This window comes from Scyliorhinus canicula, chromosome 2 (genome assembly GCF_902713615.1).
Source record: "Scyliorhinus canicula chromosome 2, sScyCan1.1, whole genome shotgun sequence".
NCBI lineage: Eukaryota > Metazoa > Chordata > Chondrichthyes > Carcharhiniformes > Scyliorhinidae > Scyliorhinus > Scyliorhinus canicula.
The window spans coordinates 35,093,553-35,113,154 of record NC_052147.1 but is presented as its reverse complement, the minus strand read 5'-3'; the positions used below and the strand labels follow the sequence as shown (position 1 = coordinate 35,113,154).

The 19,602-nt window shown below is 45.9% G+C and overlaps 1 protein-coding gene across 1 annotated transcript in view; it reads right to left on the bottom strand.

The window, feature by feature from the left end:
* rtn1a (reticulon 1a) overlaps positions 1–19,602 on the bottom strand; it is a 246,876-nt gene that overhangs the window by 167,046 nt on the left and 60,228 nt on the right. The window contains 1 exon segment of the mRNA XM_038775894.1: positions 10,222–10,257. Within this exon segment, the coding sequence (XP_038631822.1) occupies positions 10,222–10,257 (36 nt within the window).

Below are 19,602 nucleotides of genomic sequence, written 5' to 3'. Positions count from 1 at the left end.
ATAAATCAAGTATTACTCTATGCCCTGCTAATTATAAGTTGGATTAAGAGCTGTATGTTTCTATTCTTGTTTATGGGAAATTGTATTGCTGTGTTAAGGGGTAACTGTAAGCTGTTCTTTTCAGGTGTAAAGTGAAAAGATTATTATTATATTCATAATAAAGTTTGGGGCTGTTTAGCACAGGGCTAAATCGCTGGCTTGAAAGCAGACCAAGGCAGGCCAGCAGCACAGTTCAATTCCTGTACCAGCCTCCCCGAACAGGCGCCGGAATGTGGCGACTAGGGGCTTTTCACAGTAACTTCATTGAAGCCTACTTGTGACAATAAGCAATTTTCATTTCAAGTTTTGTTTTAGAAATACCAACGGCTTATTTGTTCTTGTAATCACTCCTGGAGCGAATCATTCTTTCCGCACAGTCTTAAAATAAAGTAAAATATTGGGGTTTCGGTCCAATATCCTAGCCACGTTGGGGTTTGGTCTGGGATCGTAATAAACCAAAGCCATGAATGCCCTTTTAGGTAGGCATTAGAATAAATAGAAGATTATGAAATATTGTTTTTTCAAGTGCCAGTCATGCTTGTACTTCAAACTACTTTGCTGCACATCAAACCCCATAATTTCACTCATCTCAGCTCCACTTGCAGAGTGGCAGGGGTGGGAGCAGGAATGCTGCAATTTTGAGAGAGGAGAGCAGGTACACGTTCTAGAGAGTCGTTGCCACTCTCCCAGTGCTGCACTTCAGCAATTAGGTTGATCTTTGGAGAACAAATTAATGTAGTGCTGTGATGTCCTGACAGCCCCTTTGAACAGGGCTATTCATAGCCGTGATGGTAAAATTTCGGAGTTTGCAAGACAGAAGTCCTAGTTTCCACTGCAGAACTCACAGCTTTGAAGGAAGCTATTTTTGCTGCAATAAGAGCAGTTTGTGCTATAATAGGATCGGGTGTGAGATGCTGCATCATGGTGGGTTACACACGTGTGTTGATGGAGGTGACCATCTGTTCCATGCTGGAATGGGGACGAGGTACCAGCCCTGCACAAATCCCTGTACCAAGTTGGCGCTGGACCCCTTCATGTTTCCTGGCAACCTTTCCAGTGCATCAGGTACTTTATTGCATACACCCAGCAGCTTTCTTCTGTCGCCTGGCTCATTAAAGCCCACATCGGACTCAAATTCAAAATGATTACAGTGTCAGCTCGCCCTCTGGCAATCTACGCTATCCTTTCCCCAGCCCTGGTTCCTGTGCCACAATGTCCAGTGTCTCTCCACGTGCTGATCCCCCCCCCCCCCCCCCCCCCTCACTCAATATTCTAGCTTCTGAAGAAAATGTCAGATATAAGAATGCAAGTATTGCTTTGTCTTCACTGTCCTCCTCTGACTGGAAGGTTCAAAGCTCTCGAGTGTCTGAAATAAAAAAGGGACAAGGATTGGGTTGTGATGTAGGGAGTGGAGACAGTAGGAAACGTTTGCACCATTTGCATCTCGTGAGCAAGAGGAAATTGCGGAATCGATCTGGGGGGGGGGGGGGGGCGGGAAAGAGATGGGGAAACAGAAAGTGGAGTAGCTACAGAGATACCCCACCACCATCAGTGACGACAATCTAACAATGCTCCTTCCCTTGGTGGCCGGCACGGTCTTCTCCATGGGGATTAAAACATGCAGAGGGCATACAGGTCTTTCCCACCTTTACTGCTGTCTCCTCTATTTGCCACCTTCTCCAGCAAGAAAGAAGAAAGTGCATCAGTGACAATCCTACCATTCGAAAAACATTCCTACACAGGCCCAATCCTCACCCTATCCCTGTAACCCCACCTAACGTTTGGACACTTGGGACAATTTAGCATACCCAATCCACCTAACCTGCTTATCCGTGGAACAGGGAAACCAGAGCACCCAGAGGAAACCCACGCACAAAGTGAGAATGTGCAAATGCCACAGTCACCCAAGGTCGTAATCGAACCTGGATCCCTGGTGCTGTGAGGCACCAGTGGTAACCACAGTGCCACCCTAATCATTGCCTAGCACCTGTGGTAGGAATGTTACTTGCCACTTGTCAGCACAAGCCTTTGGTGGCAGTGGATGGCCCTGCTGCCTCACAAGAGCCAGGGACCCAGGTTCGATTCTGGCTTTGGGTAACTGTCTGTTTGGAGTTTGCACGTTCTCCTCACGTTTGCGTGTGTTTCCTCTGGGTGCTCAGGTTTCCTCTAGCAGTCCAAAGATGTGGAGATTAGGTGGATTGGCCATGATCAATGCGTGGGGTTACTGGGATATGGTGGGGGACAGGGATATGGTGGGGGAGTGGGATTAGGTTAAAAAGTGCTCTTTTGGAGGGTTGGCGCAGACCCGATGGGTCTGATGGTCTTCTTCTGCACTGTGGGGATTCTATGGATAATGTCCAGGTCTTGCTGCATTGGACTTGGACTGCTTCAGTACCCGAGGAGTCATGAATGGTGCTTAACATTATGCACTCTTCAGCAAGCAACCCCATGTATGACCTTAGGATGGAAGCAAGGTCATTGATGAAGCACCTGAAGATGGTTGGGCCGAGGACACTACCCCAAGGAACTTCTGCAATGATGTCCTGGAACGGAGATGATTGACCTCCAAACACCACAAACATCTTCCTTTGTGCCAAGCATGACTCCAACCAGTGGAGAGTTTTCCCCCTTATTCTCATTGACTCCAGTTTTGCTATGGCTCCTTGATGCCACACTGTTAAATGTTGCCTTGATGTCAAGGGCAGTTACTCTCACTTCACCTCTGGAATTCAGCGCCAAAAACCTCTGACCTCACACAGACCTCCAGTCCCGCTCAAAGTGGAAGGAATTTTGGCTGGAACTCCAAATTCTCCTTTCTCACTTGCAGCAAGGCAGCAATGAACAAGATCAGAGAATCCCACCCCAGGTCTTTTGTCTCGTTTGAACTAAGGCTGTAATGAGGTCAGGAATTGATCAACCCTGGTGGAACCCAAACCGAGCGTCAGCGAGCAGGTTATTGCCAAGCAAGTGCCACCTGATAGCACTATTATTGACACATTCCATCAGTTTGCTGATGATCAAGAGTAGACTGATAGGGCAACAATAGGCTGGGTTGGAATTGTCCTGTTTTTTGGACATACTGGGGAAATGTTCCACTTTCCCAGGTTAATGCCAGTGTTGTAACTGTACTGAAACAGCTGGATGAGGGACGCGGCAAGTTCTGGAGCACAAGTTGTCAAGTGAGAGTACCTTTAAGAAATGGGTGTCTACAAATGGGCGTGTATATAAATATTTGTAGTGAGAGTACCTTTAAGAAATGGGTGTTTATTACTGCAGTGATGTCAGAGAGGGGTGGAGCTGGGCTGTCGGTCTGCTTTTTACTTTCGTTTTAGGCTGTTTGCTGCAGGGTGTGTTTTAGGTTCGTTTTCAGTGTTGGAGCGGAAGCCAGACAGGGCAAGTGTACTGTTCATCTCTCTGCCATGAAAAGACTATCTCTTGATCATTTGGTGAATTCAAAATTATAAATGTTTTCAGTGGTGAATGTAAACCTAATGTGCTTCTGGTAAAAGGTGTTTTAAGTCGTATGGATGTTAAAAGGAAAGCTTAAAGGATTACTTAGTGTTGTAGTCTTTGGGATTGTATTTGAATTAATGCTTGCTAAGATGTTTAATATGTTTCAAAAAGGTTATCTTGAGTTCATAGAATAAACATTGTTTTGCTTAAAAAAATACCTTTCCATTTCTGCTGTACCACACCTGGAGAGTAGGCGTGTGCTCCCCATACCACAATCTATTAAAAGTTGTGGGTCAAGTGAACTCCATGATACACTTTGGGGTTCTCTAAACCCTGGCCCATAACAGGTCTTTGGTACTATTACTGAAATATTGCCAGGGCCCATAGTCTTTTCAGTATCCAGTGCGTTCAGCCATTTCCTGACATCACGTGCAGTGAATCGAATTGGCTGAAGGCTGCCATCCATGGTGCTGGGGACCTCCGGAGGAGGAGTCAGAGATGGATCTTCCACTTGGCACTTCTGGCTGAAGATCGTTGTGAAATCTTCAGCCTCGTCTTTGCACTGACGTATTGAGCTACCTCATCATCAAGGATGCAGATTCTTGTGGCGTCTCTTCCTCCAGGGAGTTATTTAACTGTCCATCACCATTCACGATAATGTGGCAGGACTGTAGACTGCAACCCTTTGTATGGAGTGTCTTTTGGAAATACAGTATACCACATTAACCCATCTACATTAGTTATATCCTCAAAAAATGATAATAAATTTGTCAAACAGTTTCTCTTTTGTAAGGTCATGTTAACTTTGTCTGATCATACTATCAATTTCTATGTGCATCATTAAAGTTTTGATAATTTTCCTGATAATTTTTTTTTAAAATAATTTTTATTCAAGTTTTTCAATAACAAATTTTCTCCCCGCAATTTTAAAACAAACAAGGCGTGTTTCCACACCAACACAAGAAAAGAACTCACCCCCCAAAATAAATAACAAAAAACCAACAGCAATACAAGAAAGAAGAAAATAACATCGCAAACCCACCGCCGCAAAAACAAACCCCCTAACCACCCCCCCCCCCCCCCCCCCAAGTTGCTGCTGAGACCGACCACTCTCTACCCCTTCGCCAGGGAAGTCGAGAAAGGGCTGCCACCGCCGAAAAAGAACCCCTATACCGACCCCCTCAGGGCAAACTTCATCCTCTCCAACTTGATAAACCCAGCCATGTCGTTGATCCAGGCCTCCGAACTCGGGGGCCGCGTATCCCTCCACTGTAACAGAATCCTGCGCCGGGCTACTAGAGACGCAAAGACCAGAATGCCGGCCTCTCTCGCCTCCTGCACTCCCGGCCCCGAAGCTATCCCAAAGATCGCGAGCCCCCAGCCCGGCTTGATCCTAGACCCGACCACTTCCGATAAAGTCCCCACCACCCCCTTCCAAAACCTCTCCAAGGCCGGACAAGCCCAGAACATATGGGTGTGGTTCACCGGGCCTCCCGAACACCTCCCGCACCTGTCTTCCCCTCCGAAGAACCGGCTCATCCTTGCCCCTGTCATGTGAGCCCTATGCAGCACCTTCAGCTGAATTAGGCTGAGCCGTGCGCAAGAGGAGGAGGAATTCACCCTCTCCAGGGCGTCCGACCACGTTCCATCTTCAATCTCTTCCCCTAGCTCTTCCTCCCACTTCACTTTGAGCTCTTCTACTGAGGCCTCCTCCTCCTCCTGCATCAGCTGGTAAATAGCCAAGATCTTTCCTTCACCGACCCACTTCCCCGAAAGCACCCCATCTTGCACCCCCCTTGGCGGCAGCCGCAGAAACTCCGCCACCTGCCTCTTAACAAATGCCCTGACCTGCATATACCTAAAAGCGTTCCCGGGGGGAGGTTCCACTTCCCCACCAGCTCCTCCAGAGTCGCGAACTTCCCATCCAGGAAGAGGTCCCCAAACTGTCTGATGCCTGCCTGGTGCCAACTCCCAAATCCCCCACCCGTTCTCCCCGGCGCAAAATGTGATTGCCCCGTATCGGGGCCCAAACTGAGGCCTTCACTTCCCCCCTATGCCGCCTCCACTGTCCCCAGATTTTAAGGGATGCAACCACCACCGGACTCGTAAAGTACTTTGCCGGGGGGAGTGGAAGTGGGGCCAAAGCCTCCAGACTCGTACCCGCACAGGACGCCACCTCCAATCTCTTCCATGCGTCACCCTCCCCTTCCGTCACCCACCTGCGAATGATCGCCACGTTCACCGCCCAATAATATCCACACAGGTTGGGCAGCGCCAGGCCCCCTACCTCCCTTCTTCGCTCCAAAAATACCCTCCTTACTCTCGGGGCCTTCCGCGCCCACACGAACCCCAGAATCGGCTTATTCACCCTTCTGAAAAAAGCCTTTGGGATCAATTTGGGGAGGCACTGGAAAAGAAACAAAGACTTCGAGAGCACCGTCATCTTAATCGACTGGATCCTGCCCGCCAACAAAACCGGTAGCACGTCCCACCTCCTAAACTCCTCCTCCATCTGCCCCACCAGCCTCGAAAAGTTAAGCCTATGCATGGCCCCCCAGGTCCTAGCCACCTGGACCCCAAGATACCTAAAGCTCGTCTCAGGCCTCTTCAACGGGAGTTCACCTATCTCCCTCTCCTAATCCCCCGGGTGCAGGACAAGCAGCTCACTTTTCCCCACGTTGAGCTTATAGCCCGAAAAGTCCCAATTTTCCTGATAATTGACAACAGGCTAACTGACTTGTAATTTCCCATTTTCTCTCTCCCTCCTTTTTTGAATAGCCGACTTGCACATTAACCCATTCTTAGATCTAAATGTTGGAAAATCATAGATAACGTATCCACTATCTCTGCAGCTACCTCTTTCAGAACACGAGGATGTAACCCATCATGTCCCAGAGATCTGTCAGCTTTTAATCCCTTAAATGTCTGCAATACGTTTTTTCTGTTCATGTTAATTACATCAAGTCCCTTAGTTCCTTAGTTATTCTCTATTTCTGATACGTAACTTGTGTCCTCTACGATTAAGACAGCCATAAAACATTTCATCAATGTCTCTGCTGTTTCCTGATTCCCCATGATAACCTTTCATACCTCTGCCTCTAAGGGGCCACAGTTTTCTTTAGCTACTCTTCTTCTTTTTACACGCTTGCAAAAAGCTCTTACAATTTGTTTATATTATTTCTGGCTAACTTACTTTCCTGTTCTTTTTATTGGACCTATGCTGGCTTCTGAAACATTCCCAATCCTCAGACTTACTACTATTCTTTCCAAAATTCTTCTTCTTTTCATCTAACAATATCCGTTTAACTTCCCCAGTTAGCCACAGATGGATCCCCATACCCATTTTTGGAGGTTCTTATTTACCCCCGGCAGATTTAAAATATACAAAATGCGACTGGCTTCTGAGAAGTGGAACTGCTAAACTGAACCTTAAATCAGAATTTGTTTCATGTCAGGGTCTCCTATTTTTTGGGAAGTAGGACAATAGAAATGGACCACTGATTGAAATTTTTTTAAATCAAGAATGAGAGAACTTTTAAAAAACTTTTTCCTTGGCTGAAATCGAATACATTCTCAACAGTTTAAAAAGTTACAGGACCAAATAATTGCAGAAATTAATAATCAGGTTTCTAAAACACTAAGTAGTTTGCACTTTTAATAAACTCAACAACATATTGGGGTTGAATACTCAACGAATGGAACATAATGGCAGGAAGGTAATATTGAATTATGTAAACCTTGTTGAGGCCACATTTAGAGTATTTTGTGCAGTTCGCATCTGTGGAATATGAAAACAATATTCACTGTATAAATCCCATTAAAAATCTAACAGAAGTGAGAGGATGCAGAGAATTGAGTAAATTGGGACGTTTTTCTTGAAAAACAAAGAAGATGACCTGAGACAGGTCCTCAGATTATGACAAAAGCAAAGACACACGTTTTGTAGGGTTGCAGTTAGTCAACGATGAATACATTTAAGAATGGGGCAGAGAAATCTTTGGTCTCTCAAGGAATTAAGGGATATAGGGAGCAGGCGAGAAAATGGAGTTGGAGCCAAATTCAGCCATGATCATATTGAATGGCAGAGCAGGTTTGAAAGGCCATGTGGTCTACTCCTGTTCCCATTTCTTATGTTCTAATGTTCTCTCCACAGATGTGGCCTGATTTGCAGAGTATTTCCAGCAATTACTGGTTTTGTTCCTTAAAATCATGAAGAAGTTTGAGACGGAGAAACTCTTTCAACTTACGGGTGAGGCCAGAATAAGAGGGCATAAATACACGTTAACGGTGAACAAAGCATTCTATTATTTCATAATAGCTTGTGCAACATTTCTTTATTTTAATTTGTATTAGGTTTCAATTGGACCAATTTTAAAAGGAAATGGTCGACAAAGCGGTGATAGACAGCTGCAGTTCACAACCTGGCGCAAGTGGGAGGTATGGAGAGATTTTAGCTCAAGGCTAATTTCAATATGGAAGGACTGACTCCAACACATACCTGGAAGGAGTCGGTCTAGTAGGCTGGAGTGGGATTTTGAGTGGCGATGGTCACCATTGAGAATCGAGAAGGAACGATACATTTAAGAGAAGGTATCAGAAGATGATCACACGTTTGAGTAGAGGCTCTGGGCAGGGGAGGTCTAAAAGTTTCCTTCTTTAGCCTGCGGGAACACACCTCATCCTCCTGTCTCCTCCATGAACTGTATAGGGCCCTTCCTCAGATTGCCACTCCATATCCACTTACCTGAACCAAACTTTGTCTGTGCCTGTCTCACCCGACCTACCTGCCTCAGGCCGAACAAGATCCAGGCAGTGCAGCACTTCCCTGGGTCCAGCGTCAAAAAAAATGGAGCGCTCACTACCATGAAGCATCTGAGTATAAAAAGGTCCTACTGGCAGTGACATGCTCGGGAGAAGCTATGGTAAGCGGATGGGATTTGGGGAGTGGCAAGAGTCAGACATTAGGGAAATGGGTGCGATTGCTGGTCAGTGGGTGTTGGGTCAGGTTGGGGTGGAAAATCCAATGTGTGGGAGGATCGGGTGCCCTGTACAGGGATCAATCTGGGTGTTTAAAATAGTTAGTGAAGTTAGAAGTGGTTTTATTAATTCTAACTTTCTCCATATGTATTAGCATAACGCTGACAAAATTATTCGAAGGTCGCTTTGTCAGATGTTTCCCAGTGCAGTGCAGTTGTCCAGGGAAAGTTGATCTTCTGGACAATTTCATTGCAAATGCTTACCTGGGAACATCCGAGAGAGATCCCCCGGTGCATCTTTGGGGTGTCCACCAAAACCGTGCCAGTGAGCCAGGAATTGCAGACCAATTAGGGTCTTCAGCATCCGCCAAAAATGTTTTGACCACCCCTCTTGTTATCGCCATACCTCGATTGGCATCCATTTTGTTTCTACGTGGGCTTTGATGAAACGCAGTGGAATATGTTTCTACATTAGCATTGCTGTAATTGATATGAGTAGGCTCAAAAGACATTGATGAGAACCACCGTTTAGGAAGGGTGACCCTGAAAAATGGTTTCTTCCTTCTCCTCAAAGGTGAGGGAAAGAAAGGGAATATAAACAGGAGACCAAACTAGAAGGCAAAATAATTATTTTTCGGGCAGCACTGTGGCGCAGTGGGTGAGCCCTGCTGTCTCACAGCGCTGAGGTCCCAGGTTCGATCCCGGCTCTGGGTCACTGTATGTGCGGAGTTTGCACATTCTCCCCGTGTTTGCGTGGGTTTTGCCCCCACAACCCAAAGATGTGCAGGGTAGGTGGATTGGCCACGCTAAATTGCCCCTTAATTGGAAAAAATGAATTGGGTACTTTAAATTTATTTTTAAAAAACAATTCTTTTTCTCAAAAGAGCAAAAAAAGGGGTGGCAGTTGAGCTGGAAACAGAAAATAAATACCTGGTGTTTATAAAGCCCTTGTGCAATTTTAAACTATAGATAACTTTGATGTGCTTTTGACAGAGACGGCACTGTTAATGGCACAATTCATGAAACTTCTTTAATGATGTTGTTACGCTTTCTCTGATTTAGTGGTGAGAGTTGGGAAATTGTTAACTGTGTTATGGCTCCTACTGAGAAGAAGAAGAATCACTGGTCATTGTATGAAAAATGCGCACAAGTAGGAACTCAATTAAAAATTTGATGAGAAAAGGTTACTATGTGTTCATCCAAAATTATTCAAGTTCAAAATTGCACAGAATTTATAAACACCCTATACAGAGCAGTTAATGATACACTAATGTATAATTTTTTTTAGCTATCATGTTCTTTTTAAAAAAAAACTCAGGTTACAAAGTAAAAACAAAGCTCAAATAATTCACCCAATATTAGTTAAATGAGAGAAACCATATTGTCAGATACTGGTATGAACTGACTCTCATGTAACCATTTCATTTTATGCTGTTATCATTGGATTGGCTTGCAACCTAATTGGCTGACCAGGATGCAAGGGCAGACATTGAACCATTGTACGATGGAGGTTGCTGTACATCGCAATAATGGGGTAAATGGTTTGTAGTTTGTACTTTACGCAAATATAATATTTCTCAAGATAAATTTACTGGCAAATAGAGTTTAATTTTGTAAAGCGATTCTTGGAATTGTTTCTAATTAATGTATATTAGATATGTTGCTGTCTTTTTTATTTCTTTTAATTAAAAAAAAAATTTGACTATAATACTTAGGAAACCGCAATCATACTGTAGTGGAAGTGGGAGATTACCTTTTTTACTTAGGTTCTGATTCAAAGGAGGATGTCCTAGGGAAAAAAAAAAGAGAGATATGCAGTCAGTAAAACAATTAAATGCATGATCAGTTCCAAAACATTTGTCCATGGTTTCATCTGGTTACATTTAGCTTTTAATAGATTTAGGACCTCACTCAAAATTGCGATTACAACTACATAAAATGTCAGGATTTTTGCTTCAATACCAAATGTCAGATATATGATGCTGTACATCTTTGAAGAGGACAATACATTATTAGTATCTTGCTTGAAAAATTGTTAATAGTTATGGACCACAAGAACATTTCTTGTAATCCCATCAAGATGGCCTGCAGGGAGGAAACCATTTGCTTCCGATCAAAAAAATTAATTAATTAAAGGTTCTCTGAACCAGGTGAGAATGTAATGTGGCTAATGTCTATTGAGTTAAAACAGCAGCAATCTGTCCAATATCAAATAACCCTCTTGTGATCATTATGAATATGTGCTTCTGTGCCTACAGGTCATGAAGATTGCTGAACTTGACCTTACATTCGCCTTTGGTGAGGAAAGGAAGACAGGGGTGAAATCCAGTGGCCCCTGAAAATGAACGTGAAGATTGCAATGCAGGATTAAGCCATGCCTACTGCTTCCAATGCAAGTATAAAAACAGAAAAAAAATAAAAGCAGAGCTAGGATCTTCACAAAGCTGAGCCCGCATGCAACACTTCCACCACTGATCACCTCCATTATGGGAATGGGTAGTTGAAGCAACTTCCATCCCCCCACAACCATTTATGTGGAGTTGGGTCCCTTTTGCAAGTTGATGTCATCCATGGCTTCAGAGGAGTTTAAAGTTATCAACTGAAATATTCTCATTGAAATATATTGGCCTCTTTGCCTTCTCAATCACAGCCATTCTTAGTTTCAATGTCAGAAGCTTTGCTCCACTTCACACCCCTTGTACAAATAAACACAGGCAGTAAAACAATCTCTTCAAATAAACAAAAGTTATTACTTGTTATTAGATATGTCATTCCAATAAAGCTTTCTCTCCCCTCGGCAGTTGTATAAACATCGCTTGTTAAAATTTAGATGGATTAACCATTCTAGGAGTTCAGCCAGGCATTCATGAGGAGGCCATCTGGCTAATGATTTAACAAAGCTGGCTGAACAGATGACATCATTATGAATGCCTTCTTTACTGAGTTCCAAGAATGACTAATCCACTTATATCTCAGCAAGCAATCCTTACATTACTGTAGATGGAAGGAAAACTTTGATTGACGACTCTGTTACCATGTAATAAACGAACAGGTCCTTCAAGTGGTTTTTCACTACCCGAGTATTTATCTACACAAGATTAAAAGATCTGAAGAGGATAAAATCTTCAGACATTAATACCATTATTGGCTTTGGTTGACTGGCACTTTAAAGAGGTTCTGGATAAGTCCTTTTCTCAAAGGATCTTTTCAAAGCCTCCGCTTATTTTGTCAATTTCAGGATCATTTCAAAATATTTACAGGACTTGCCAATGGCTCATTGGTTCAATGCAGAGCGAGTAGCGAGTATGGAGGATGCATGGAGGTGGGGGGGGGGGGGGGGGTTGGCATTGAAGAAGCCTGGTGGCAAAGTAGCTAGCACTGCTGCCTCACAGCGCCAGGGACCCGGGTTCAATTCCAGCCTTGGGTGAATGTTTGTGCGGAGTTTGCACTTCCTCCCGCTGTCTGCGTGGGTTTCCTTCGGGTGCTCCGGTTTCCTCCCACAGTCCAAAGATGTGCAGGTTAGGCAGATTGGCCATGTTGAATTGCCCCTTAGTGTCCAACCGTCAGGTGGGGTTACAAGGATAGTGTGGGGAGTGGGCTGGAGGGGGTGGTCTTTCAGATGGTCGGTGCAGACTCAATGGGCCGAATGACCTCCTTCTGCACTGTAGGGATTCTATTCTATCTGAGGTGGTATAGGATATATGGGAGGGGGGGCATGGAGTTATCAGGAGAATGTAGGGGTGTGTGGTGAGCAGTGTTAAAGGTTGGGGATTTGAGTGCCTGACATTCTTCATTACAAATGGGGTGATGTCCCAGTAATTGGAGGCCAGTGATCCTACCTGCCGGCCTCGCTATCTGCCTGCCCCTGTTGCTGCATCAGAGCTGCTTCAGGAGTTGGTGGGCCCATCTTCATTCTGTTTCTGCCTTCCCAGAACAGAAATATAGCAGATGGGGGTCTCTGCAATGGAGATGGATTGGCGGAGTTGGTAACATTTCCAACTCATGCCCATCTCCTTCACAAAAATCTAGTACCAGTAGGCCATCGATCCTGATCCATCATTCAATAAGATCATGGTTTACCTTCGACCTCAACTCTGCCTTTCAGCACTATCCCTTTATCACCTTTGAGTCATAAAATATATCAATTACAGCCTTGAACCCAATGCATAATTAAGCATCCAAACCCTTCTCCGGTCGAGAATTCCAAAGATTCACAACCTGTGTGTAAAGAAATTTCTCCTCATCTCAGGTCCAATTAGCTGGCTCCTTATCCTGAGACTGCATCCCTAGTTCTAGAATGTTCAGTGGGCGAAGAAACTCCTTAGCAAATACCCTAGCAAGTGCTCCTCAGAATCCTTGGTTTCAATGAGATTACTTCTCACACCTCTAAATTCCAGAGACTATGGGCGGGATTCTCCGACCCCCAGCCAGGTCTGAGAATCGCCGGGGGCGGCGTGAATCCTGCCCAACCACTCCGACGGCAGCTGCCAAATTCTCTGGCGCCGGTTTTCAGGCGGGAGCGGGGATCGCGCTGCGCCGGTCAGGGGCTGTTGGCAGCGAACCCCCCCCCCGACAATTCTCCGGGTCCCGATGGGCCGAGCGGCTGCCTGTTTTCCGGCCATGCCCCCCGGCGTGAAATGGACATGGTCCATCCCTGCGGGACATAGCTTGTCAGCCGTCTAGCGGGGTCCTCAGGGGGGGGGGGGGGGGCGCGGGGGGATCCGGCCCCGGGGGGGCCCCCACGGTGGCCTGGCCCACGAGCGGGGCCCACGAATCTGCGAGCGGGCCTGTGCCATGGGGGCACTCTTTTCCTCCGCCTCGGCCTCTGTAAGGCTCCGCATGGCCGGTGCGGAGAGGAAACCCCCTGCTCATGCGCAGGAAACACGCCGGCAGTCCTGCGCAGCGCCAACTCCTCCAACGCCGGCCGAGGCCCCGGAAGTGCGGAGCATTCCGCAACTTCCGGGCGGCCCGATGACGGAGTGATTTGCGCCGTTCTTGCCGCCGGTACGGGCCGCCCCCACCAGTTGTGAGAGAATCCCGCCCCTTAGGCCTGGGCCAGGATTCTCCAATAATGGGGCTATGTCCCCACTCCCGCCAGAAAACAGACGCGAATCACTCCGGACTTTTGTGATTCTCCATTTTTAAGGGGGCTTGCAGGGCTGTAAATAGCATCACCATGAACCTGTTTGTTTTCCATCCTACCCATTTCCCTCATCCTAACCCCCTTCAAATGTTTCTGCTTTCAGACACCCAAGCCAAACCGCATCAGCCTCAGGAGACGAGAGTGCAACAGTACAGTACAAATGAAAAGCCCCATTGTCTGATCAGGCACTAGGTGGGATCAACATGTAATGAGGCACCGGGCACAAGTGGTCTGCAGGCAGGCCAGGGGTAATGGATGATTTGTCACTGGAGGGCGAGATCAGAGACAGGTACTACTGCAGTAGACTCAGAATGCCTCAATGGGCAACAGACAGAAGGTGGATGGGCATGCAGAGATGCAGGCTTGCCTGCCAAATAGCAGAGTCACTGTCAAGAAAGATAGAGAAGTCCAGCTCCAAGTTGGCAGAAAGGATAGCATAAATCTTGCAGCCTGCTCCATCTCCCTATTGTGTTGCAGAACCAGAGGCCCTGACACTGAATTCCCCCATACCTTTTGCAGCCCGAGTGGGGACAGGTCACCAAATCCTCGATCCTTCCTGTGAGGATGCAAATACACTCTCGGAAGAATGCAGAAAGTCACCACATCACCTGCACAAACACTCCAGAGATCTTTCAAACACTTCATAATAGCAGACAATTTCAAAATTACCTGACCTAGAGGTTGATTTTCTGGTCCATTAAATAGTACAAGACCTGGGCCCTCTTAAAACTAAACATTAACCTTTGGCAAGTGATACGTGAATCCGTTGAATGAACCTGCATGGTCTAAATTTGGAAAATGGGCATTGCATTAGCTGCTAGAGCTGCATGCCATCGCAGTTATACAGGCTCGGTGAGCTTTTCTCAAGATGCTGTGGCACGTGTGTTGTGACGAAAGCAGCTGGGGGGGGGGGCAAGTACATAACCCCAGGAGGGTCGTTGTTAACACCGGCTTCTGTAACACCACACCCAGTGATGCTGCGGATCAGAATTTGTCCTTCCTTGCATCCTCCTCAGAGCTTACTTCCCCTTCTGGCTTTGTATCAAACTTGGATACATTGCACTCGGTCCTTTCATCTAATTCATTAACACAGATTGTAAACAGATGAAGCCCCAGCACTGATCCTTGTGGTACCCGACTAGGCCTTTCGGCTAAGATCATGCGTCAGATCCAGCTCAAGATGAGGTGCAATGCCTTTTCTTGTCAGTTTGGATTTTGTATGTCTCTCTTGTGGAGACCGTGAATTTGATTCAATTTGAATTTGAATTGTTTTTTGGAGCTATAATTAAATGGATTAAGGGCTTGCCCAATCCACTCTATGCACTAACTTTGTAACTTTAAGAATGGGGTTAAAAAGAAATGTAATCCTGCCAATCGGGAAATCAGCCCTTTATTCCTGCTCTCTGATTTTGTCCTTTAATCAATCCTCTATCCATGTTAATATATAACCCCCTAACCCCATGTCCCCTTATCCTGTGTAACAAGTAACTTTGCAAATGTCTTCTGAAAATTGAAATGTACTAAATTAATTGATTTCCTTTTATCTATCCTGCTAATTATATTCCAAAAAATGTAATAGGTTTGTCAACTTGATGCTGCCTGCTAATTAACATGATTGCAGTCTGCAGCCAGCACTAACCGTGCTTTTGAGTAGCTACATGCCTCAACAGGTTGCCCAAAATGGGACACACTTTCAGCTAGCCACATTTCTTCAGGCCATCCTGCACCTATTGAAAGGGAGATATATTATGGCTGGAGCAGGTTATGGAAGTCATTTTGACACGGAAAAGGGTGTAATAATGGCACCACATGGGATACAGTGGGTTCCAAGATTCTCTGGCTCAGCACGGGAAGCCTTCATTGGAAAGAAACAGGAAGGAGATATATACTCTATCCAGATGGCCCGGGAGACTCTCCAGACAAACATTTAGAAAGCACGGAGGCGAGGTAGTCATGGTGGGCAATACAAGCAATCTTGCCCCAAATGACCTGGGCAGTGCAATGGCCTCACACAAGCAGTCTAGGTCAGTGAAGGCACTGTCCAATGCCAAATTCCACAAAATATATCACCTGCCTCACTTACTGCTCAATGCAACACCTGTATCACTTGTCTATCAACAAACTCCATCAATTGTGACATATGCCTCACATCATCCTCACACACTGCTGCCTCACACCCTCAGACACACATATTACAGCTTGCACACACTGCCAACTATGACAGCCACATCACACAACCACATTGCACCACACACTGACATATTGTTTCCTCTATTGCAGGGCAAGGTTCATAGCTGGAGACAGTATGAACAAGGTGGCAGAGAACAGATGTGGCTGCATGCCCTTACACCCATGAAAGAGACAGTGGCCACTGCTGAGACCATAAATTATATAATTCAATGTTATCTTTATACTTAATCCTTCTACACACATCCCACTTCCCCTTCATTCCAATTAGAAGCTGTAGATGATGTACACAAAGATCTACCAAATCAGGGTTTCTTTACAGATTTCCTCAATTTATAACAATAGTCAGGTTTTGCTTGTCCAGATTATTTTTGATTTGTCAGAATAAGGGATACACCTGTGTGTTTATCTGGTGGGCTGTGAGTGGCAGACATGAACGCAGGTGGGAGATGCAGAGGACGGGAGTATGTGATGCACATCGAGCCATCAATGGTTGGTGGCAGTAGGGTTGCAGGGGTGTGGGCGGCAGATAACAAAATGCAGAAGGTAAGAGGAGCCCAAAGTTACTCCAGTACCATCTCTTCCTGGGCGTACTGGCATGCAGCCACACCTGTCCTCCGCCACACTGTTCATGCTGTTTCCATGAGAGATGGGATGAGATTGATGGGTCGTGTTGCCAACTATGGGATGGGGGTGGCATGGAAAGTATGGATCACAGATGGAGTTGGTTGAGCGGCAAATGGCAGGGCCAATTATTTGATCCAACTTAATCAAAAGCTTTACTTTGTGCTAAAAATAAAAATTCACCAGGTTAGAGTGAAAAGGTTTCAGGAAAGCTGCCAGGTAAATTAAAAGATTACATCAGCGTTTATTTTATTGACAAAGGTGATGATGGGGAGGCAGTGACAACAGTGCAATTGTCATTGGACTAGTAATCCAGAGATCTAGGGTAATGCTCCCATGTCAAATCCCACCATTGACAGATGGCGGAATTTGAATTCACTAAAAATCTGGAGTTAAAATTACCCTGAAACCATTGTCCTAAAAACCCATCTGGTTCACAGCTGTCCTTTAGTGAAGGAAATCTGCTGTTCTTACCTGGTCTGGCCTACATGTGACTCCAGTCCCACAGCATTGTGGTTGACTCTTTTTTTTGAGAATTCAGAATTCTAAATTACCTAACAGCACATCTTTCGGGAGTTGTGGGAGGAAACCGCAGCACCCGGAGGAAATCCACGCAGACACAGGGAGAATGTGCAGACTCCACAGTCGGTGACCCAAGCCAGGAATCAAAGTTGGACCCTGAAGCTGTGCTACCCACAGTGCTACCATGCTGCCCATGTGGTTGACTCTTAAATGCCCTCCAAAATGGTCTCGCAAGAAACTCAGTTCAAAGGCAATTAGGGACGGACAACAAATGCTGGCCTTGATAGCGATGGTCACATACCCATGAAGGAATAAAGAAAAAAAAAAACAAGTCTATATCGAGAGGTTCTAAGTCTAACTCCCATGGACATGCCATTTCACAAACATAGATTTAAGGCAGAAGCACTCCCTCAGTTGATAAATCAGTACTCCATGTTGAATGGAGGGTACAGAATGATAATTGCTAATGTTCAGCACCATTCACAACTCCTCCGATACTGAAGCAGTCCATGCCCATATGCAACAAGACCTGGACAACATTCAGAGTTGGGATGTGAAGAAACAAATAACAAGTACAAATGCCAGGCAAAGACCATCTCAATGAGAGAGGATACAACTATTGTCCCTGGACTTTCAATGGCATTACTATCGCTCGTTTGGTGGCGGGCAAGAATAGTAAATCTAGCGGGAACATGCCGATGTAAAATCAGGTTGCAATTCTCCCAGTGGCGAGTCAGTCTTCCTACTGGCTGGTGGCGTGAATTCTATTTGCATCTCATGGAATGCTCATTAAAACAACTACACGATGGAATCCTGTCCGGCCTTCCAATCTTGCTTCATGCCAGAGGGAAATGATGTTGGTCTAAAATCCGACTGATGAAAAGGGGGCTGCACAAGGCTCCTCAGTTTGTAAGAGACCTCAAGGTGGTGACAAAGCCTTTGTGCCATAGTGCTGTGCTGCTCCAGAGGCGCTGTACACCACTCTCCCATGGCAGACTGGTTTCTGGACTCCATCTCCATTCTGAACTGGTCTTCGTGGACAGCATCATGCTGCTGGATCCATGGAGCCTCCTATGGAGCCGAGTCAGATCAGTACAGCACCTTGGGTTGAGGAGTACAGGGCTCTCACTGAGCTGGTGTCACACACCAGTATCTATCAGGGCAGCGCTGTGCTGCATAACTCATGCAGCCACCACAATAATTGGGGGGGGGGGGGGGGTTTGCCTGTCAGAGACAAGGGGGGGAATGTGGGAGGAGTGCTCACGATGGCAGGTAGAGGGTCATAGATCATAGAATTTACATTGCAGAAGGAGGCCAATCCACCCATCGAGTCTGCACCGGCTCTTGGAAAGAGCACCCTACCCAAGGTCCACACCTCCACCCTATCCACATAACCCAGTAACCCCACCCAACACGGAGGGCAATTTTGGACACTAAGGGGCAATTTAGCATGGCCAGTCCACCTAACCTGCACATCTTTGGACTGTCGGAGGAAACCCACGCACACACGGGGAGAACGTGGAGACCCTGCTCAGACAGAGACCCAAGTCGGGAATCGAACCTGGGACCCTGGAGCTGAAAAAGGTCAAAGAGGTGGATGGAGATGATGAACAATGGAAAGCAGAAGGAAGGATGACAGGGGGGAGGGAAGCTGGACCCAGTGAAGGCTGCATGAAAAACTCAAAAAACAAACTCAAGAAAAACAAAAGGTCAAAGGAATACCACATTGTTCACTGGAATGGGGATACACAGACTCCAGATGTGGTAGGTAGAGGTCAAAGTGGGGCATAGCACCTCTAAGCTGATGGGCCCGAGGGAGGGTGGTTCAATGAAGGAACAGACTTCTTCTTGAGGTTTTAGCCTTTTCCCATTGGGTTGCTGACATCCTGTGCAGCCTGGTGAAGTCAGGTGGGCTGGAGAGAGTGTGGCATGAGTGTGCTGGACTGGTGCTTAAACATGGCGACAGGACCTTCTAACCCACCAGTTGATGCGGGTGGACAAATCACCTGCCGTCCACCATGGGATACAGACGGCAACTTGCCTGTGCATAATTAATGATGTTCCAAGTATAGAATCTTGCAATAGATCCGACCATTCTGGCCAGCAGGAGCGGCAACACCGGAGCCACCTTCCACCGCACTTATAGACTTTTTGCTTTCTGTGACAAGCAAACTTAGCTACATTATTCTCTTGTCTCTTCATTGTAATATCGATTGTAAATAGCTGAGGCTCCAACACTGATCCTTGTGACACTCCACGATTCACAACCTACCAACTTAAAAATGCCCGATTTATGCCCACTCTGTTTCTTGTTGGTGACCAATCTCATATCCATGCTAATATATTACCCCTAACTGCCTAAGCTCTCATTTTGCCTATTAACTTTTGTGTGGCACCGTATCGAATGCCTATCGGAAATCCAGATGTATTATATTTACTGGTTCCTCTTATCTACCCTACTTGTTTGACCGTCAAAACAAACTGATTGGTCAAACAGGATTTCCCTTTTGTAAAACCACATAGCAAAGATTAGTATTATTAGAACAAGTCAAAGTGCATTGTTAAAACTGCATTAATAATAGATTCCAGCATTTTTCCCAGTGACTGATGTTAGGCTAACAGTCCGTAATTATCTGCTTTTCTTTCTCTCCTTTCTTG